The 22,960-nt window shown below is 39.7% G+C and overlaps 3 protein-coding genes across 3 annotated transcripts; all 3 read right to left on the reverse strand.

Annotated features, from left to right (window-relative positions):
- Positions 1–4,558: 4,558 nt before the first annotated feature.
- On the reverse strand, positions 4,559–6,147 carry LOC136174181 (hemoglobin subunit beta-3). The gene is made up of 3 exons (XM_065944151.1): positions 6,026–6,147; positions 5,705–5,927; positions 4,559–4,789 (listed from the first exon to the last, which is right to left on the reverse strand). The coding sequence occupies exons 1-3, from the start codon at positions 6,109–6,111 to the stop codon at positions 4,661–4,663; spliced, it is 438 nt and encodes a 145-aa protein (XP_065800223.1). The 5' UTR covers positions 6,112–6,147; the 3' UTR covers positions 4,559–4,660.
- A 9,808-nt stretch (positions 6,148–15,955) lies between these two features.
- On the reverse strand, positions 15,956–17,122 carry LOC136174067 (hemoglobin subunit beta-like). Its single transcript, XM_065943878.1, has 3 exons — positions 17,031–17,122; positions 16,679–16,901; positions 15,956–16,084 (listed from the first exon to the last, which is right to left on the reverse strand). Exons 1-3 carry the CDS (start codon positions 17,120–17,122, stop codon positions 15,956–15,958), a joined length of 444 nt encoding a protein of 147 aa, XP_065799950.1.
- A 4,051-nt stretch (positions 17,123–21,173) lies between these two features.
- Positions 21,174–22,582, reverse strand: LOC136174066 (hemoglobin subunit epsilon-4-like). Its single transcript, XM_065943876.1, has 3 exons — positions 22,491–22,582; positions 22,143–22,365; positions 21,174–21,302 (listed from the first exon to the last, which is right to left on the reverse strand). Exons 1-3 carry the CDS (start codon positions 22,580–22,582, stop codon positions 21,174–21,176), a joined length of 444 nt encoding a protein of 147 aa, XP_065799948.1.
- Between the last annotated feature and the right edge of the window lie 378 nt (positions 22,583–22,960).

A 22,960-nucleotide genomic window follows, 5' to 3' on the forward strand; every position in this document is an offset into this window, starting at 1 on the left:
AACAGGTTGCTTCCTCTACTGTTACTTGATTGATACAAGGAAAGCATGTATTACAAAGACATGAAAATTCAAGTTATAAATCCCAATGTAAACTAATAGATAAGTACATTGATTTCTTTTTTAGGCTTGTGTGCCTTTTATTTTGACCAAAAGAAGTCTTCAAGAGTCAGTATCAACCTGCAAACAAATGGGCCACATTCTGAAACTAACTAATTCGATCAAGGCCCTGTTTGCTGAAGTCTAAATAGCACTGGTTGGCATTGCCTCTTTTGGCATTACTCCACTGATGTCTTGGTATGCATGTAGTGGTGGGTGCTTAGGTATGCGTTCATGCATGCTAAGTTGTCTCAGTCATGTCCAACTCTTTGCAACCTGGGCTGTAGTGCCAGCTCCCCTGCCCATGAGATACTCCAGACAAGAATACTGGAGTGGGTTGCCAGACCCTCCTCCAGGGGATCTTCCCAACCCAGGAGTGAACCTGAGTCTCCTGCATTGGCAGGTGTGTTCTTCACCACTAGCTCCATCAGAGAAGCCCTTTTAAATGTATAGGTGCCAACAAGCATGCATGCATGCTAAGTCACTTCAGTCTCATCCTACTCTATGATCCTATGGACTCTAGCCCGCCAGGCTCCTCTGTCCATGGGATTCTCCAGGCAAGAATAATGGAATTAGTTGCCATGCCCTCCTCCAGGGGATCTTCCCAACCCAGGGATCAAAGCTGAGTCTCCTGTGAATTCTGCATTGCAGGTGGATTCTTTATTACTGAGCCATAGAAGAAGTCTGTAGGTGTCAATATAAATATTAGCAATTGTTATTGTATGAAATTTGGCTTTTTTATGAGTGATGCAGGAAAATACCAGAGAACTTTGGACAAAGTGATTACCATACACAATTTGCATTTTTTCCCAGTGTTTTGACTGTTATATTGGGAAGACACTGTCAAGAGCAGTGGTAGAAAGATCAGTTAGGAGTCTGCATCAAGCATCTAGGTGGAGATTACATTGCCTTGCACCAGGGAGATTGTAGCAACAGGTCAACCTGTAAATAAATGTTTAACACCAAGTGGATTTTCTAACAGGATGTGGAATTTGTGAGCTGTTGGTGTGTGTATGAGCACGCATGCATGCACATGCTCTTGTACATGCTAATTTCTGAGTGCGAGAATCTGTGTGGAAGGATGTGAAAGCCGGACAAGGAGAGTCTTTATGTTGAGTTTTGTCAATTCCTTTGTTCATCACACTAACGGCCTCAGAATTCTTGCTTTTAAATGAGGATAGTGGTACTTCCCTGGTGGTCCTGTGGCTAAGAATGCACCTACCAATGTAGGGGATACAGGTTTAATCCCTGATAAATCCAGGAAGATTCCATGCCACTGAGCAATTAAGCCCGTGGGCCACCACTGCTGAGCCTATGCACCGCAGCTGCTGAAGCCTATGTACCCTAGAGTCGTGCTCCACAGCAAGAGAAATCACAGTGAGAAGCCTAAGCACCTCAACTGGAAAGTAGCCCTTGCTTGCCGCTACTAGAGAAAGCCTACATGCAGCAATGAAGGGCTAGGGCAGCCAACACTGAATAAATAAAATAAAATGCTGATGGTGGATGGGTAGGTAGGAAAGTCAGAAAATATATCTGGAGCATGTTCACACATCCAAATTTTAGCCAAAGTGACATGAACAGTGACAGCACTTTGTGGCTGCTGATCACAGGCCAAGGATGTAAGACATTGTCCCCTGAGAGCAGTAGCATCAAGATGGGCCTGAGAGGGTTCCTTAAGTCGGGCGTTGCCTGGTGTCATCCCAGTCAAATCTGCCCAGCATGTCACGGGCCCTTTGTCAGCAGATGTCGGTGGTACCCTAAAATGGTGAACAATGTTTTCCTGTTCCTGTTTCATGCCCCCCTCTCTCATCCTCGTATCTCAGTCCATAAGCACAGAACCCTGCAAAGAGGATATACATTACGTGGAATCTTAAAAATATGAGACCTAGGACTTGCCTGGTGTTCAGTAGATAAGAATTTGTCTGGCAAAGGAAGGGACATGGGTTTGATCCCTGGTCTGGGAATATCCCACATGCTGCAAAGCAACTAAGCCTGTGCTCTGCAGCTACTGAGCCTGCACCAGACTACTGAAGCCCACACACTGTTACTACTGAAGCCCGTGAACCTGAGAGTGTGTGCTCCACCAACAAGAGAAGACTCTGCAATAAGTCCACACACGACAATGAACAATTTCATCTCTGATTTAACCCCCCTAAAACCTTTGACTTAAAAATGACAGACTTTTCTTTAACCTGTTGATTCCAGATGTACATAGCAATTCAACTTTTTTAAACATGGATGCTGCTAGCATAGTTGCCTTGTTGTTAAGATCCATTAAAAAGAAGGCTCCAAAATTCCCTACTCTTCAATATTGCTATTTCAGCCTGAGATCTTTTGCATTTAGGAAGAGATGTTAAATGAGTCAACTTACTCTTTGTAAATTCTCACCTGACATTAACTTCTGTTAAAAGTCAAAGTAGGGAATTGTGTTGAGACCTTTTTTTTTTCACTCTTCTGCAACATTTAAAGATAACATTATATACCAAATTGACAATGGTAGCTGATTTTTCACAAGGTCAGAATAGTAATTTTTTTTTTCCGTCCAGGATGTCTGATTTCAATATGATCTTCTAAATTGTTAAACCACCTCACTTTACTTGTCAATTAGCATTGCAAACATATTGTGAGTAATATCTAGATGGTATCTTCTTCTTTGTGAATTTTTGACTTTAAGAATGCGTCCACAATGTACACCAAAATATATTATCTATTCTATTAATTCCATGCAGTTTTGCTCCAGTTGTCTTTCCTGCTTACCTGAAATTCTTAGAATACACAAACACATTATTCATCAGTGATTTGGCCTATGCTATCCTCCTTTTCTTTTCTGACTTTTGTCTTCTTGTCTTTTGGACAGTTGTCTATAATACTTACCTTTACCACCCATTTCATACCAAGGGCTTCATCATCTGATCTCATAAAACCTTGAATACACTCATTTATAGTCACTTGTTAAATGTGTTACTTTCAGAATCTCCTCAACTAGATTCAGAACTGGGAAAGGAATAGGACAAAGCTGTGTATTGTCACCTTGCTTATTTAACTTCTATGCAGAGTACATCATAAGAAATGCAGGGCAGGATAAAGTACATGCTGGAATCAAGGTTGTCAGGAGAAATAGCAATAACCTCATATATGCAGATGACACCCACCTTATGGCAGAAAGCAAAGAGGAACTAAACAGCCTCTTCATGAAAGTGAAAGAAGAGAATGAAAAAGCTGTCTTAAAACTCAGCAGTCACAAAACAAAGACCATGACCTCCAGTCCCATCACTTGAATGCAGAGATGGGGGAGCAATGGAAATAGTGACAGACTTTATTTTCCTGGGCTCCAAAGACACTGTAGATGGTGACTGCAGCCATGAAATTAAAAGACACTTACTCCTTGGAAGAAAAGCTATGACAAATCTAGACAGCTTATTAAAAAGCAGAGACGTTGCTTGACCAACAAAGGTCCATCTAGTCAAAGCTATGGTTTTTCCAGCAGCCATGTATGGACGTGAGTTGGATCATAAAGAAAGCCAGCTGCCAAAGAATTGATTCTATTGAACTGTGATGCTGGAGAAGACTCTCGAGTGTCCCTTCGGGTGTAAGGAGATCAAACCAGTCAAACCTGAAGGATATCAGTCCTGAATATTCATTGGAAGGACTGATGCTGAAGCTGAAGCTTCAATATTTTGGCCACCTGATGCGAAGAACTGACTCATTTGAAAAGACCCTGATGCTGGGAAAGATTGAACGCAGGAGAAGGGGACGACAGAGGGTGAAATGGTTGAATGGCATCACCAACTCGATGGGCATGAATTTAAGCAAGCTCCAGGAGTTGGTGATGGACAGGGAAGCCTGGCATGCTGCAGTCCATGGGATCTCAAAGAACTGTACACAACTGAGCCACTGAAGTGAACTGAACTGAGATTCAGAGTTAGGCTGCAAAGCGAACAAAGATTACTCAAAATTCATATGTCATTTCCAGAATTGAGCACCGGAGGTTCTGTCCTTCTTGTAGATCTTTATAAGATGACAGAGAAAATAGGATAAAAAGAGGTCAGGGGAGAAAGAGCAATGGGGATAGTAAAATGCATAAAGAAAATCTTAAAACAGTGGTGTCATTAGGCAGAACTTAATGAATCTAAATGATGTTCTGGATAATTAGAGAGAAGACATTTACAAGGCTAAATGACATAATTTATTTAAAACTTAGCAATGATCTAACTCCCAGATCACGCTGCAACTTAATTCTTTAAGGGAGAGTAAGACTAAGGAGCAGAGCCTGTTTTCCATAACATCAGCTGTTTACAACCACTCCTGTCATGGGGTCCAAGATACTGATATATTTTCCCAAGGTCTCACCTTAGCCCTTCATTTCTTTATGTCTTCAGTGCTTTGCCCTCCCATGTGCCATCTGAGTAAGAGACAGTGAAATAATTTAAATACAGCAGTGCAATGAAAATAAATGTCTTTATTAGGCAGAAGCCAGATGCTCCAAATGCTTCATAATTTTTCCATATTCAATTTTTGGGCTCTGAGAATAAAAACATTTTTCCTGGAACGCAGGAAAGAGAGCTTAGTGATATCTGTGAGCCAGGGCATTGGCAACACCAGTCACGACCTTCTGAAAGTCAGCCTGCAGCACCGGGGTGAATTCACTGCCATGGTGGCGAGCCAGCACAACCACCAGCACGTTGCCCAGGAGCTGTGTGGAAAAGACATTAAGCAAGGGCAGGGTTAGTGCTGGTGAGTAAAGTGAAAGTTGCTTAGTCGTGTCTGACTCTTTGCAACTCCATGGACTATACAGTCCATGGATTTCTCTAGGCCAGAATACTGGAGAGGGTAACCTTTCCCTTCTCCAGGGGATCTTCCCAACTCAGGGATTGAACCCAGGTCTCTGCACTGCAGGAAGATTATGTACCAGCTGAGTCACAAGGGAAGCCCAAGATTACTGGAGTGGGTAGCCCCATCCCTTCTCCAGCCGTTCTTCCCGACCCAGGAACCGAACTGAGATCTGCTGCATTGCAGGCAGACTCTTTACCAACTGAGCTATGAGGGAAGCCCAAGGTTAGATTCAGGGTATTTCAGTCTCATCCCAAGCTGTGACCATAGGATATAAGCACAAAGATGACTGAAGTGAAGATGTTACTACTGATGTGAAGCTACCCATATCAGCCTGAATTTATATTTAGAAATGTTTCTCTCTTTCTACCTTAATATAGAACTTGTTATCATTTTTATTATTTTGAATCATTTCAAAAAGCATTGCAACATTTTACCCCTTGAAAGAAACAGACATGGGGAAAATATTAATTACCATTTTTAAAGTTGATAAAAGAAGAAACAATTTTTTTTTTCAAATTAAACCCTCGAAATAAAAAGTATAATTAAAAAGAGAAGACATTGCAGACAACAGAGAACAAGAATGAATCAGAGGAAATGGTGGTTGTGAGCAAAGAGGTTAAACAAATCTAAATGGTTCTGAGGACTCCTTAGCACTCTAACCAGAATACCTCTTCTCCATTCTAAACTGCGTCTTGTTATTCAGCCTTCTCCCCATGACAGAAACTTCACCATAAAAAGAAGAAGGAGGAGAGCACTGAGGATTCCAGAAACTCACCTTGAAGTTCTCAGGATCCACGTGCAGCTTATCACAGTGCAGCTCACTCAGCTTAGCAAAGGCACCCTTGAGGTCGTCAAGATGCTTCAGGCCCTCACTAAAGGCGTCTAGCACCCTCTTGCCATGGGCCTTCACTTTAGGGTTGCCCATAACAGCATCAGCAGTGGACAAGTCCCCAAAGTGCTCAAAGAACCTCTGAGTCCAGGGGTAGACAACCAGCAGCCTAGGGAGTGAAAAGGGCACAAGGTCAGAGGAACTCAGCAGCTTTCAGAATCTCAGGGGACGGCTCTGTCCTCACACGCCCAGGTGCCATTCACTCACCTGCCGAGGGCCTCAGCACCAACTACATCCACATTCACCTTGCCCCAGAAGCCAGTGACGGCAGCCTTCTCCTCAGCAGTCAGCATGGTGTCTGTTTGTGTAGTTGCTAGTGAACACGGTTGTGTCAGAAGCAAGTGTAAGCAGCAGCTGGCCCAGCTCTTCCTTTTATGCCCAGCCCTGCCTCCTGCCCTCCCTGCTTCTGTGAGCAGATTGGCTCATGCCAAGTTGTGGTTCCACAGGGTGAGGCTTGAATGATGATAGTCATACCTCTCCTTAGTCTTCCTGACACTGACTTCAGAGCTTCAGTCCTCTTTCTGGGCATCTCTAGGTCTCAATCATTCCAACAATACAAATTGCTACTAAAATCATCTTCCTTAGCAAGTTTGCTTATAGAGATTTTAGAATCACAACGAAGTAACCTCTTGGACACCACCTCCTCAATTTTGTTATTACAAATGAAGAATCCAGGGTCCAGAAAGTGGAAAGAATGTGTCCACTATGATTCAACTTAAGACTATGTGGATGGATCATCTCCTGTGCCTTCAGAATATATAAAAGAATTACAAGGACAGCATGGACAAAATCGCTGCCCCACTTCTAAATATGCATCTCTTTTGTTCGCTTGTTTGGGATTAAGTCATTCTGGTATGAAAACAAATATTCATTTGTTTATCGACTCATTCAACTTTTTTCTTAATTTATGACCAAATAAATAATGATAAAAAAATAGAATAAGTGTGGATTGAGAAGTCCTGTGAAATACTTACTCTATTAATCCATAGATGAAAACATACAGACCTCTCCATGTAGTAAAAAATACAAAGAAGTAAAAAATCAATCATAAACCTAAGGTTTCAATAACCCTGCTAGAGGCAATGTGTTCAAAGACTCAATAGAGGCATATAACTTTTTCCTCATAGACTAACCTGGGAAAGTGTCTGGAAGAACAGAGAAGCTTCTCCATGATTTAAAAGGAGGGATAAAATTGTGTAATAACATTCCAGCATGAATCAGATTATTTGTTTTCTTCCTCTAAGCCTCTAAGAGTACTGTGTTCGTAAGAATTACTTCTATTTTATTCATTATCCATAATTTTGTTTTCTGCATATACTTTACTTACATCTTCTTTCACTAAAATTTATTCTTCATTATTTACAGCTTTTCAAATATTTCTTCTCTCTTTGCCCCTCCTCCCACCCATGTAATAAATCCTCTTACCTTCTTAGGCAAGGAAAAACTTCAGAAATATAGAGGTCTGCTACTTACTACCAGAAGATTCAATGAAATAAGCAAAAGCAGAGCTCAGCATTAGATCTCAGAGTTCCCTGAGGGTCCCCTAATTTCTATCATCTCTACTTTCTGCATCTTCCCTTCTTCTTGAATTTCTACTTCCTTTCAGTAAGGAAAGGAGCATATATATTTACTTCCCATGATCTCTGTCCTTAGAACCTTGTCCTGATTCAGACAACTTGATGTCTAGAATCACCTTTCTCTCACCTTTGCCATCACTGATAAAACATGTTTTAAGAAATCTCTCATTCTTTCAACTCTATGTCTCTGTAACTTCAACTAATAAATTTTTAGGTGAACTAGCTTGAGAAACCTATATGCAAGTCAGGAAGCAACAGTTAGAACTCGACATGGACCAACAGACTGGTTTCAAACAGGAAAAGGAGTACATCAAGGCTGTATATTGTCACCCTGCTTATTTAACTTATATACAGAGTACATCATGACAAATGCTGGGCTGGAAGAAGCACAAGCTGGAATCAATATTGCCAGGAGAAATATCAATAACCTCAGATATGCAGATGACACCACCCTTATGGCAGAAAGTGAAGAGGAACTAAAAAGCCTCTTGATGAAAGTGAAAGAGGAGAGTGAAAAAGTTGGCTTAAAGCTCAACATTCGGAAAACTAATATCATGGCATCTGGTCCCATCACTTCGTGGAAAATAGATGGGGAGACACTGGAAGCAGTGTCAGACTTCATTTTTGGGGGGCTCCAAAATCACTGCAGATGGTGATTGCAGCCATGAAATTAAAAGATGCTTACTCCTTGGAAGGAAAGTTGTGACCAATCTAGATAGCATATTAAAAAGCAGAGACATTACTTTGCCAACAAAGGTCCATCTGGTCAAGGCTATGGTTTTTCCAGTAGTCATGTATGGATGTGAGAGTTGGACTGTGAAGAAAGCTGAGTGCCAAAAAATTGATGCTTTTGAACTGTGGTGTTGGAGAAGACTCTTGAGAGTCCCTTGGACTGCAAGGAGATCCAACCAGTCCATCCTAAAGGAAATCAGTCCTGGATGTTTATTGGAAGGACTGATGCTGAAGCTGAAACTCTAATACTTTGGCCACCTCATGCGAAGAGTTGACTCATTGGAAAAGACCCTGATGCTTGGAGGGATTGGGGGCAGGAGGAGAAGGGGACAACAGAGGATGAGATGGCTGGATGGCATCACCGATTTGATGAACATGAGTCTGAGTAAACTGGGAGTTTGTGATGGACAGGGAGGCCTGGCATGCTGCGATTATGGGGTTGCAAAGAGTCGGACACGACTGAGCAACTCAACTGAACTGAACTGAGGAGGAAAGGACTTCTGCATTCCTAGTTGCTAGGAAAAACTCATAAATATCCAGCTTTCATTACTTCATCCTCCAAAGTATTTTTTCCATCATTGCTAGGTAAATGAAGATCCCTCACCTTTTGACCATGGCCAATTCCCCATCAAGAACTTATGAACAAATTCATTCTGATATTTTTAGACATGTAGAAACGTTTTTGCTCTTGCCTGGCTGTCTGGAAGTTAGGGCTGAATTATATGCCCATAAAAGTTTATAGGAGTAAAAAATATAGAATTTAAACATTTTCAATTTATATTCACTCTTTTCTGCAACCCTCAAAGAAAGAGGCTCTAACTATTGGTCTATACTTAGAAAAATATTTTCACATGTTGACTTCTGGGAAAAGAGTTCTTTCAAGTGTTTTAAATGTTAAAAACAGAAAGCAAAGAAAAATATACAGTTGGTTTGACCTTTAGGTTTTGTGTTTCAATTGATTAACTGAAACCTCTGTTAGCTTTATCATTGTTTTTTATTTGTACTCTTTGAAAGACCCTAATTCTCACCCCTGATATCAGAGGTCAGGCATATGTGAGTGAAAGGACTTCTTCTGGGAAACTTGGGATATGTCTTTTCGGGAAGTTTGTGTTATGGAAGACTCACAGAACTTACTAAATAATAGTATAGTCTATTCCTATATTTCCTTGTATAGAAAGAAAGAATGTGAAGTCGCTCAGTCGTGTCCAACTCTTTGCGACCCCATGGACTGTAACCTACCAGAATTCTCCGTTCATGGAATTTTCCAGTTAAGAGTACAGGAGTGAGTTGCCATTTCCTTCTCCAGGGGATCTTCCCAACTCAGGGATCGAACCCGGGTCTGCATTGTTGGCAGACGCTTTTCTGTCTGAGCCGCCAGGGAAGTCAAGGAGCCACGTTTTCTTGTAAAGGAGCCAACTTGTCAGGGCTACAGTTTTGCTGTCTGGACTGATAGGAATTAGCATGTACTTAAAGTCTTCCCCTGTCATTTTCTGTTTTCAGAGATGATTCCCTAGTTCATTTGATTTGAATTAATTATTTTTAAATATTCGACCTATAATATTATATTAGTTTCAAGTGTACAGCATAGTGATTCAGTGTTTTTAAGGACTATGCACCATTTAAAGTTGTAATAAATTATTGACTATGTTTTCTGTTCTGCACAGTATATCCTTGTTGCTAATCTACTTTATACACAGTGGTTTGTATTTCTTAGTCCCCTACCCCTATCCTGACCCTCCCCTCTCCCCACGGATAAATACTAGTTTGTTCTCTATACCTGTGAGTTTGTTTCTGCTCTGTTATATTAATTTGTTTATTTTGCTTTTTGTGTTCCACATAAAAGTTTCAACATACAGGATATTGTCTTTCTTTGTCTGACATTTCACCAAGCATAATATCCTACAGGCTCATCCAAGTTGTTGCAACTGGCAAAACTTCATTCTTTTTTATACCTGAGTAATATATAATATTCCAGTATTCATATGTGTGTGTATGCATATATATACAAATTCTTCCACTGTGTCTTCTTTTTTATGTCTTCCTTTGCCATGAGTGGTCTATGAGCCCCTCTTTTGTGCTGACTGCTGCAGCCACCATCATCCAAGTCTCAGAGCAAGAGTTGTTGTCTTTCACGCTTGCTACTTGGTATGATTAAGGAGTGAAATGGGTTTTTCCTTCTAACTGCAGGGACAAGTCTGAAAGTTGTTATAAGACATCAAAAGTTCAGGCAAAAATAAGGAAGAGTGAATAGTTATATAAATGGGGTTATGTTCAGAGCGTAAAGTGCAAATCCAGGTCACCACTAAAAAGTTCTGGAATATTTCTTAGGCCCACTACCATCTTCACCATCATGAGCTTTCTTGGACTCTGTGAAGGGATCCACAGCATATTTGCTCTATTTTGGTTAAAGCCCTGTTGAGCATGCACACACATGTACACACTCACACAAGTCCACAGACAGAGAGACAGACATTTTTTTTTTTTCTTTTCCTTTATTCCAGTTTGGCAAGGTGACCTAATTCCTAACATTCTATACCAGGATGGGCCTATTCTGAGTATAATTAAGAGGATGAATATTGACTTTCTTCAGGACAGTCATGACATTTCATTCAGAGATGTGTGGTTTCATCATTTGGTTCAGAAACTTCACTCAGCTAGAATTCTTTTGTGCATGCCCTGCTGTTCAATTTTTAATTATCCAAGTAGAATATTTCAGCAATCTAATCTATATTTTTCTAGGTAAAGTAGCTATTTTCTTCAGTTATTTTCCATTAACATTTATTACAAGATAAAGTGGTTATTATTTACTCTTTTTCCCCAAATGTACAATATCTTAGTTACCTCAGTTTTAGCACTGTTTCAAAAATAAAGTAAAATAAAAGAAAACAACAACAAAAAAAGTAAATGTTTTGTGAAGAGCAGAACTCATAGAAACAGATGTCATAAACAGAATAGTTTAGGAATGGTATAGATTAATTCATGTTTAAAATGGTCAAATTTCTCTCTAAAAATGGTAAAATCAGTATAGCCATAATTTTGATAAAATATATCCTAATTATTACAGAGCAGTTAGTATCTCTTTATCAATTCCATATTAATATTTCCCCTACTGGGCTCAGGTTTTAATTCATTCAGAATTAGCTTTTATTTACCTCAAAAGTGGGCTATGATATTGACTTATCAAAAACAAAGGGGCAGTCTTTCTCAAGTAAAATTTGAAGCTGTATGCCTGGAAAGGCAGAATCGTGGCACCCTTTACAAATACACAAGGCATTAATTCTCAAAGCCAACTTTCAGGGCATTTCTCTGAGGTTTAAGAGATGGAAAATCTAGAATAGCATCCTAAATTCCCATGACATTCAATTGGCTGATTTTAAATTGATTATGGAAATCAATGCACAACATTACTTATTTCTCGCTCTCTCTCTTCTCCTCCCACCCCCACCTGCTTCTTTGCTCCATTTCTCTCTTTCTCCTCTCCTTTCTTCCCCACCACCCCCCTTCTTCGCTCCCTTTCTCTCTGACTCTCAGTATCTCCCTCTGTCACAGTCCTTCTCTCTTTCTCTCTGGTCTCTTTCCATCTTTCTTTCTTCCACACATACCCCATCTTCATTAACACATACTGAACATGATCTATAATGCAACATGATAAGGAGGGACTAGAAGTAATTATTGGGTAAATTATCAAATAAAATCAAATATTAAGGAATTAATTTTACTCTTAGACTTTTTACTGAAGTTCTGGTTTAACAAGGAGTGAAAACATATAACAAGTTGCCAAGTCTCTTTCCATCCCTTGACCTCCTCCTCAGTCCCAACGTGGAGACACCAACACCAACAATACCGTTTCAACTTTATCCAAGTCTAGATTGTGAAACTCACAGTCTCTCTTACCCTCTTTCAAATCATTTGAAAATCTCTTTGTCTCCTAATGTTTAATTCTTATGATGACTGTTCTGTGCTCAGGAGTGTGAAAGGAAACTTCCTAAAATTTTCCTCAGATGTCTCTGCTTCTGGGATGTGACCCTGTGGTTATTAAATATAGTGTTGGGGTGTAAAGGATTCTCTGTGTCTACTATGTATAAAAACATGAAAAGAAACAAATAAATATTTAAAAACTTATTTACCTTGAGACAATTAAAAATATAGTGGTGAAACAGTAAACTGTAATGCACTGTCTATAACCTGGTAGTAAGATAGAATTATTCTAAAAATACTTTTTTTTTCTTTTTTTCTTTTTTATTTTTCAGTGGGTTTTGTCATACATTGATATGAATCAGCCATAGAGTTACACATATTCCCCATCCCGATCCCCCCTCTCACCTCCCTCTCCACACAAATAATATATATAATATATATATGATAAGGAAGTTGTGGTACATATACACCATGGAATATTACTCAGCCATTAAAAAGAATTCATTTGAATCAGTTCTAATGAGATGGATGAAACTGGAGCCCATTATACAGAGTGAAGTAAACCAGAAAGATAAAAATACATTTTATAGAAGGAAGCAATATGTTCTGTTTCAGGCAGTCAAGTTTAAAGTTAATCAACTGGAGCATGATATAGATTTAAAGAAATGTATGCAAGTTAGAAGGTTCTAGAAGTCAATTTTACATATGACAAAAATAATTTCACAAAGGATGGTTAGGGAGTTTGGGATGGACATGTACACACTACTGTATTTAAAATGGATAATCAACAAGGTCTTACTGTATAGCACAGGAAAGTCTGATCAATGATATGTGCCAGCCTGGATGGGAGGGAATTTGGGGAAGAATGGAAACATGAATATATATGGTTCATTACTTTGCTGTGCACCTGAACTATCACAACAGTTTTAATTGGATATACTCTGTATAAAATGAAAAGTAAAAAAGTTTCCAAAGATATTGTATTACCTATAATCAAAAAGCAAACATCTAATCAATGATTTACTTTCTTGTGTGCTTCCTTATTGTATATTGCAGCACTAACACCAAGGAAACGTTATGCAATTGTGCATTTTTCAGATTGTCCTCTACTCCCAGGCATCTTGACACAAGAAATAACTGTTCATTCATTGACTATTTCACTTAATAAACATACATTTACTGTCTATGGATGATCTGCTGTATAAGACTTGGCAATCCTATAGGACAGTACAAAAGGCACAAACCCTTACACAGCACAAAGGGTGAGTATGCTCAGTTCAGTTCAGTCGCTCAGTCATGTCCAACTCTTTGCGACCCCATGAACTGCAGCACGCCAGGCCTCCCTGTCCATCACCAACTCCCAGAGTCCACCCAAACCCATGTCCATTGAGTCTGTGATGCCATCCAACCATCTCATCCTCTTTCTTCCCCTTCTACTCCTGCCCTCAATCTTTTCCCATCATCAGGGTCTTTTCAAATGAGTCAGCTCTTCACATCAGGTGGTCAAAGTATTGGAGTTTCAGCTTCAACATCAGTCCTTCCAATGAACACCCAGGACTAATCTCCTTTAGGATGGACTGGTTGGATCTCCTTGCAGTCCAAGGGACTCTCAAGAGTCTTCTCCAACACCACAGTTCAAAAGCATCACTTTTTCAGCGCTAAGCCTTCTTCACAGTCCAACTCTCACATCCATACATGACCACTGGAAAAACCATAACCTTGACTAGACAGACCTTTGTTGACAAAGTGATGTCTCTGCTTTTTAATATGCTATCTAGTTTGGTCATAACTTTCCTTCCAAGGAGTAAGCATCTTATAATTTCATGGCTGCAATCACCATCTGCAGTGATTTTGGAGCCCCAAAAAATAAAATCTGACATTGTTTCAACTGTTTTCCCATCTATTTGCCATGAAGTGATGGGACCAGATGCCATGATCTTAGTTTTTTGAATGTTGAGTTTTAAGCCAAATTTTTCACTCTTCTCTTTCACTTTCTTCAAGAGGCCTTTTTGTTCTTCTTCACTTTCTGCCATAAGGGTGGTGTTATCTGCATATCCGAGGCTTTTGATATTTCTCCTGGCAATCTTGATTCCAGCTTGTGCTTCCTCCAGCCCAGTGTTTGTCATGATGCATGCTAGACAGGAAGAAATATGAAAAATGTGGAGTGGGAGGGTTTGGAAGGATTTCCTTAGGCAATAATGGAAATTTCACTGATGGCAGGGTCAAAAGATTCAAGCAAGTGTTATGTGAGCACTGAGCTTTGCCTGAAATGGGAGGTTGGGGTTAATTTTGGAGGTGTTTTGGGGCAAGTGGGAGAGGGAGGATGTGTATTGGAATGGGAACATCTAATATAACATAGCATTGTTGCCTACAACATGCAGGCAAGAGAAGTATGAGAAAGGAAATGTTAATAACAGTTTATTGAGCAATCATCATGTCTCTGATTGAACACATTATTTCTTGAGTAATTAGTGGATATGGATCAGAGTGTTAGCCTGAAGTTTTTGTCTAGATTTGAAGTTTCCCATGAACCCCTGTAATGCTAGTATCCTCACTATATTTTAAACCTTCCTATAGTTCTTACGCTTTGAGGCAGAAATGTCATCCATTACTGACTGTGTGTGGGCTCCTTCGTTTGCTCATTTCCCTTGTTCTCTCTGTATAAGACACAAAGGCTCCCTATCTGTAGACCCTCAGGGGCTTTCCCATATCCTTAGAGGAAAAAACAAACCAACAAAAATGAGTAAAATGAATCAGGATATTGAGTTGAAAGTTTTTTATGAGGAAGAAGCCATATCGTTGAGGGTGGACATTATTTCCTCAAGTTCAGAAGATAAAATCTGGGGAAATACTGGGACTTCACTCACAATCTAGTGTTTAAGGCTTAGTGTAATGCAGGGGATGGGAGTTTGATTTCTGTTCAGGGAGCCCCATGCCTTGTGACCTAAAAACCAGAACATGAAAAAACAACAGAAACAATATTGTAACTCAAAATGACTTTAAAAAATTTAAATTGTTAACAAATATAAGACTATAGAGAAATAGGGCCTTCCAGTTGAGACAGTTAATTCTTAGGTAGATTGATAAGGAATCTGGAACTCTCCAGGAGAAAAGGGCAGATTACTTTTTTCTACATTTCTTTGTCTTAGTCACATGAGACATTTTTTCTTAAACTCTAAGTTGTTATGACAACAATCTTTGAGATAAGCTTTCTTTAAACTCAGAGCTAATGATTGCACAACAAAACAATTCATCTTGCTCAGGGGTATGTTTTTCCTTAAACTTTGTACTAATGGTTATATAGCAACAATGCATGTTGCTTGAGGACATGATTCTCCTTCTTCAGTTCAGTTCAGTCGCTCAGTTGTGTCTGAATTTTTGCAACCCCATGGACTCAGCACGCCAGGCTTCCCTGTCCATCACCAACTCCTGGAGTTTACTCAAACTCATGTCCATCAAGATGGTGATGCCACCTCCTTCTTAAGAACCTTCTGACTAATCCTGGTATTTTAAAATGTACGTTGTGGAAGTGGGTTTTCTGATGTCTATGTCAGAAACTTTCTCTGTCCCTTTTGCATTGTAATAAAATTTCTGCCACACAAAAGCTCTGAGTGATCAAGCCTAGTCTCTGGCCCTGGATCAAAACTGTCTCCTCTGGAAGCCACAAATCTGACACCATTCAACATAAGCTATCACAATGGGCATCAACTCAAGGAATTAAAATGGGACCTCTGTAATAACCTAGAGGGGCAGAAATGGCCAGAGGTGGGAGGGAGATTCAGGTGGGAGGGGACATATATACACCTATGATTGATTCATTTTAATGTATGGTAGCAATCAAACCAGTATTGTAAACGAACCATCAATTAGAAATTAATATTATTTTTTTAAAAAGAAATTGGACAGGATCTCAATGGTATCTGTGGGTGAGGGCATTAGCCACAACAGCCACCATCTTCTGATAGGCAGCCTGCAACTTTGGGGTGAATTCCTTGCCAAAGTATCGAGCCAGTGTAATCACCAGTATGTTGCCCAGGAGCTGAGTGGTAGAGATAAAAAACAAGGACACTGTTAGCAGAGGCACCCAATTTGTACTTAGAGTATTTCAGCATCATCCCAAGCTGCGCTCCTAGAATATAAGCAGAAAGATGTCTGAAGTGTAGTTGTTACTACTGATGTGAAGCCACCCATATCAGCCTGAATTTGTACTTAGAAATGTTTCTCTCTTTTTGTCTTAATTCAGAACTTATCATTTTTTATTCTTTTGAACTATATCAAGAAGCAATACATCATTTTGTCTTCGTTGCTTTGAAAGGAAGAGATAAGGGAAAAACATGAGACAAAATTTTTAAGTGACTTAAAAAGAAGAAAATCTTAACACTTAAATACTCAAAATATTTAAATATAAAGAAGATACTGCAGAGAACAAACAGAGAAAAACAAGAATGAATAAGAGGAAATAATGGCTGAGAACAAAGAAGGTAAAAGAAACTAACTGGTCCTGAAGAGTTCATGGTGATGTACTCAGAATACCTCTTCTCCATTCTGAACTGTGTCCTGTTGCTTAGCCCTCTCCCATGATAGGAGCTTAACCAACAAAAAAGGGAAAACTTTAAGGGTCCCATAGACTCACCTTGAAAGTCTCAGGATTCACATGCAGCCTCTCACAGTGCAGCTTACTCAGTGGATCAAAGAAATCCTTGATGTAGTCGAGATGCTTCAGGCCTTCACTGAAGGCTTCTAGCACCTTCTTGCCATGGGCCTTTACCCTAGGGTGTCTCATAACAGCATCAGCAGAGGACAAGTCCCCAAAGTGCTCAAAGAACCTCTGAGTCCAGGGGTAGACAACCAGCAGCCTAGGGAGTGAAAAGGGCACAAGGTCAGAGGGAGTCAGTGCCTGCCAGAATCTCAGGCAATGGTTCTGTCCCCACTCGCCCAGCTGACATTCACTCTCCTTAAGCCTGCCTTGTAAGCTGAATACCTGCCTGCCTAGCATTTCAGCACCAACTTCATCCAACCTTATCTTGCCCCACAAGGCAATGACAGTAGCTTTCTCCTCAAGAGTTAGATGCACCATGATATCTGTTTTTGTAGCTGCAAGTTTTGTCAAAAGCAGGTGTAAGCAGCAGGAGCCCTGGTCTTCCTTGTGAGCCCCACCCAGCCTCCTGATCTGTCTGCTTCTGAGAGCAGATTGGCCCAGGGCACAACACAAGTTCATTGGCTTGGGGGAATGTTAAGATGCACTCTTGTTCCTCAGTTCCCTTCATCTGTGATTGGCTGATCCAGTATGACTAGACTCAGAAATTCTACACTCCCTGTTCTTGTTTCTTCGCTTCATTTCTTTCATCCATTGCTTCTACAAATACATTTCCAATCTCACTCATGCATAAACATTTTAGTCTGATATTGTGTAATGTATCTTACAGTTTAAACCTATGAATTACAGTTTACCTATGAATTTAAAAAGTTAAACTCATAGGTAAGAAAACTAAGACCAAGAAAGCAAAAATTGTATCAAGTTGATTTTATATGGAGCTTCATTCTGTTTCTAGAAATATTTGTAAGAGGTTGAAATTGATAAATATTTTGTCATAGATTTAACTTGCTTGCTTTCTCCTTGTATAAATACTTTGGGTCACAAAATTCTGTTTCCCCCATCCCTTCACTGAAATAGATGTACATTAAGTTAATTTAAAATAATAAATAATGTCTTTCGAGCAGCTACTGAAATAGTTTTATGGAATATGGATGAAAATGGGAACAATTTAATGAGAAATAAAGAAAAAAATCTGATATTTATGATATGACTGTAGAGAAAATTCAGAGGAATTGCAAGCAAGATTTATCTTATTCAGCCTGGTAAAGTCTGACAGGATTTCTGGAAAAGCACCAAATGCAGAAATTTCTACATCTGCATCTTCAGGAAAAAAGTGGAATTGGACCCAGGAATGACAATTCAAAGCAAATTTCATTCTTCTCAATTCAAATAATACTACAATGATATACAAATATATACTACCAGCAAACCTGGAAAGAAGGAAGTAAGGAAGAAAAGAAGAAGAAAGGGAGAGAGGGAGGAAGGAAGGAAGGTTGGATGGAAGAACGGTCTACAAGAAGGGAAAATAATGGAATTAAGGGAAAAAAGAGGGAAAAGAATATAAAGAAGAGGAGAGCTTGACAATTCCAAACTTTTGCAAAGCTGTAGATGAGGAAAAATGTTCCTACTTTACTAGTGATAATGTAAAACAGTATAACTGATTTTGGAAGTATTTGGTAGTGTCTACAGAAGCAGAGGGTCTTTCCTGGTATCTCAGCTGATAAAGAATCCATCTGTAATGCAAGAGACCCCAGTTGGATTCCTGAGTTGGGGAGATCTCCTGGAGAAGGGAGAGACTACCTTCTTCAGTATTCTTGGGCTTACCTGGTGGCTCAACTGGTGGGAAAAAAAAAAAAAAAAAAAACCTGCTTGCAGTGCAGGAAACCTGGGTTTGATCCCTGGGTTGGGAAGATCTCCTGAAGAAGGGAAAGGCTACCTACTTCAATATTCTGGCCTGGAGAATACCATGCACTCTATAGTCCATAGGGTTGCAGAGTTGGACACGACTGAGTGACTTTGACTTTGACTTTCATTTACTGAAGCAGAAGATGTGTAACACCTATGACCTGGCAATTGAGAAGCATGTTTGTGTGCATCCAAAAACATGTATAGGAACATTTATAGCATCAACATGCATCAGAATCTCAATTCAGTAACAACTTTAATGCTAATAATTTAGTGGAACAGATAAATTATGGTACAGTAAAAGAATGAATGATTACACAACAATGAAAAGAATCTGTATCACGTGCTGTATTTCAGATTCATTGTATAAAATAATGCTGATTAAAAATTACCAGGGACAATAATTCAAATTATGTGATTTAAATATAGAAAGATGGACAGTGTGACCATGATTCATATAACAAGGGGGAATGTTTTGATAGGAAGATGCCATGAATGATTTTTACACTATATTACAGATTTTTTCCTTTAACCTGAAAGTCAAGTAAAACTATTGAAAAATTCAAGGAGTGAAGTGACATAATTGATTTGTATTCTTTAAAAATTATTGTGGCTTCAGGGTATAAATGAATATAGGAATAAAATAAACAAGAGACATATAGAATGATATTGTAGTAGGAAAGTAAAATTATCATCTCTTTTTTCAGGCTTGAGCAACTGATGATGTCATAGTCATTAAGATGTTATCGGGATTCCCTCATGGCTCAAATATTAAAGAATCTGCCTGCAATGTGAAAAACCAGGGTTCAGTCCCTGGGTCAAGAAGATCTCCTGGGGAAAGGAATGGCAAGCCACTCCAGTATTCCTGTCTGGAGAATTCTGTGGACAGAAGAAATACCATCTCTATTTTCAGGCTTGAGCATCATAGTCATTAAGATGGGGAACACAAAAAGCAGGCTCAGTTAGCGTAAATAAACTAGGAAATGATCAGGAGTTCAGTTTTGGACATACTATATTTGATTCACATTTGAGCAATCCAAAATGGGATATTAAATAGCTAGAAATCTAGATATGAAGCTCAGAAACAATGTAATCAGTTCAAGAATATACAATGAAACAGGGCACAGAGAACAGATCATAGTGCATCATATAAACCACTACCACTACCTTTACAAAATGACAGGCAACACACTTTACAAACATCTCCTTGGAACCTTAGAGGTAGGGGAGGAAGAGATCATTTGTGAGGGAGAGATCATTATCTCACTTCACAAACAAGGATATTAATTCTAAAAATTATTAACTAAATGTTTCAAGATATTGGAGCAATACTTTGACCTTGTCTGCTAATTCTGAAGTTTGGGCTTTTCACTTTATGTCAGTGGTTTCAGTACAGAAATTTGAAAAGATTTTTACAAAGGTGGCTATGCCCATTACCAGCTCCAAGCAAGAGACATCTAGGTTTTTTCTTCCTCTGTCAAGGAATTTCCTCCTCTCATTTACCAGACAGGGAACCTGGCTGTCAACCATGACTTCTCCACTCTCATTTCACTGTTTCAAGTCTTCAGGCATCTTTGCCACAATGGTCCTTTCTTTTTTTTTTTTTACTTAGTTCCATTGTTCCTGTCTAATTGAGTCCTTTACCAATCGCTTTATTATAATCACAGCCAATTCCTAAGCCCAGATTCAGGGTAGATTCTGCCTTGTCAGGTCTATACACACACGTGGATCAATTTCGCTACAATATCCTATTCATTATGTCACTCTTCTGTGCAAGAAACTTCACTGGTTCTTTTTACATGCAACAATAGCTTCTTTTCCTGATGTTTCTGGTCTCCTTAGTAAATTCTCTAATTTTATACTACCCTACTGTTTTTAAAGGGCCAATTTCTCTTCTGACAATTAGATCTGACAGGATGAATCTTGAATTTGTCATTTTTCCTCATAAATAGCCTTTATCTCTACCAAAGCCTTAGTAGAATTAAAAATGTGTTGCAGGACCCAGAGCTCCTGAGTAATATAGCATTAGTACCATTGAAGATGCAAGGAAAAAGTTGAGAGTAGATCCCTTGACTGGATGTCTAAAAAGTACCATCTTCATTGCACTTAATAACTGCTAAAAATATAATCCTTATATTAAATAAAAGAGGTCCCAAAAGAGCTCTTATCCTGAATTGATACAAATTACAAACTATTCAGGTAACCCTACTTTGTGTCCTAACAACTCACTATTAGCAATCATTTTGCGTCTCTCAAAAGTAACTCCATTTCTTTCCTTTTTCTAAAGACTTTGTCCACGTCTGGAGTCTACTTTCCCCTCCTAGGACTGACTACCCATTGAAGCCACACTTACAGAATCTTATTAGTGTTCCTTCTATAACCTCCACAAACTCTCAATCTCCAATATTCCCAGTTTCAATAAGAATGCTTTCTTTTAGATAAATCAACTTATAAAAAATAAAAACAAAGAGAAAATACAAGGACATTCATTGTAGACCATGACTTTTATTTCATTTGTATTATATTGGAGTTATGTCTGGAATCAGGGTTCTTTCTTTCTGCCTTCAGGGAATGAATACTGGGACACTGAGCCCTCAAATAGGCACTGACATGACTGGCCAGGCAACTAGTGGTACTTGTGGGCCAGAGCGTTAGCCACAGCATTTGTCAGCTTCTGCCAGGCAGCCTGCATCTGCGGGGTAAATTCCTTGCTGAAGTGGGTTGCCAAGACAATCAAGATCATGTTGCCTAGGAGCTGGGAATAAAAAGAAGATAGTACATATGAAGGGAAGGTCTCAAGCTGCCCTTCCAGAAAATAGATACAGCATCCATTTCCTTCCTCATAAGAGGTTGAGCAGCTTTCAAGGTCATGTTCCCACAAAAGTGCATCATTATAGACTTGACGATAGCTTCAGTGACTCCCAGCTTGAACCCCCATTATTTTATATCCTTGTCATATTTTATCTGTCAACTTCCAAATGGAGAGCATTGCTATGGATTGCTTCTCTCCTTTTTTTAAAAGTAAGATTAAAGTGCTCAAATGGGACTTGATATGCTTATTTTGTCATCAGATATTACATACATTCAGGTTGTTTGGGCAACTGCTTGACAGAGAATCTAGCACCTTGTATAGAAGAACATTTCTTCATTGCTGGAGATGAAAGGAGGAGACCCAAACCCTGAAAAGTTGTTCTTATTTTGCTCTGTTTAGTCCTGATTCAAAACTCAAAAACTATGCAGAAATGTATTCATCAATTTTCATAGAAAATTTCAGTTATCAAAGTCAAGGTATTCTTTTCCTTGGCTCAATTTATGTTTACCAGGCCAAAACATATATCTCAAGCTTGATTAGTGTTCTTCACAACATTTTTTTTTCTTCAGAATTATCAGATGGCCAGCGGCTTCCACTGCTCACAGAGTAAAAACTTGGTCTTACCTTTGACCTCTGGAACAATCTATCAAAATCAAGCCGTTCTATAAAATATTACCTCCAGAAAATACTTCTACAGCACAAGACTTAAGTCAGTGTTCGCTATTTTAACCGCAGCACAGACACCTGGATGAAAGAACAAAGCACAGACATGCCCAGACTCACCCGGAAGTTCTCAGGATCCACGTGCAACTTGTCACAGTGCAGCTCGCTTAGATCTTCAAAGGTGCCCTTGAGGTCATCCATGTGCTTAATGGCATTTCCAAAGGAGTTCAGCACCTTCCTTCCGTGGGCCTTGACCTTGGGGTTGCCCATTATTGCAGACTCAGAATATAAGTTACCAAAACTGTCAAAGAGCCTCTGGGTCCATGGGTAGACAATCAGGAGCCTATGGTACGATCACAGTCACAGAACAGATGAGAAGTCAGAGTATGTAAGAAAGCTAACCAGTCCCTCTTTCCTGGAACACTTTCTGCCTTTCTACATCCTGTCCAACCTGTGTCCAGTGCTTACCTTGCCAGGCTCTCACCGCCGACCACCTCCACATTCACCTTGGCCCACAGGCTAGCAACGGCAGCCTTCTCTTCGGTAGTAAAATGCACCATGGTGTCTGGGAGCTTACTGGTGAGCCTAATGGGCCAGAAGCAAGTCCGTGCTGCTGCTTCACTGCGTGGCCTTTTATTCCTCATCTCCTGTCCCCAGGCCCTTCCTTCCCCCAATAAAATGAGACTATTGGTCAAAGGTGGGGGGCTACCCCCAGGGGTGGGACTTGGGCAAGGGAGGGTCAGTAAGATGGACATTTGTGTCTCTGATAGTGTTGGCGGCTCTATCAGGTATACTCTGCTGTTTTCCCCCCACCCTCTACTGTGCAATTCACATCTGAAGCTCCCCACCACTGTTCCTGAAGTGACCAGTAGGCTGACCATGAAACATAGCTAGAGTTAAGAAGAGCGACATTTAGAACTCTGGTGAGCACCGTGTCA

Source organism: Muntiacus reevesi, chromosome 9, assembly GCF_963930625.1.
Source record: "Muntiacus reevesi chromosome 9, mMunRee1.1, whole genome shotgun sequence".
Taxonomy (NCBI): domain Eukaryota; kingdom Metazoa; phylum Chordata; class Mammalia; order Artiodactyla; family Cervidae; genus Muntiacus; species Muntiacus reevesi.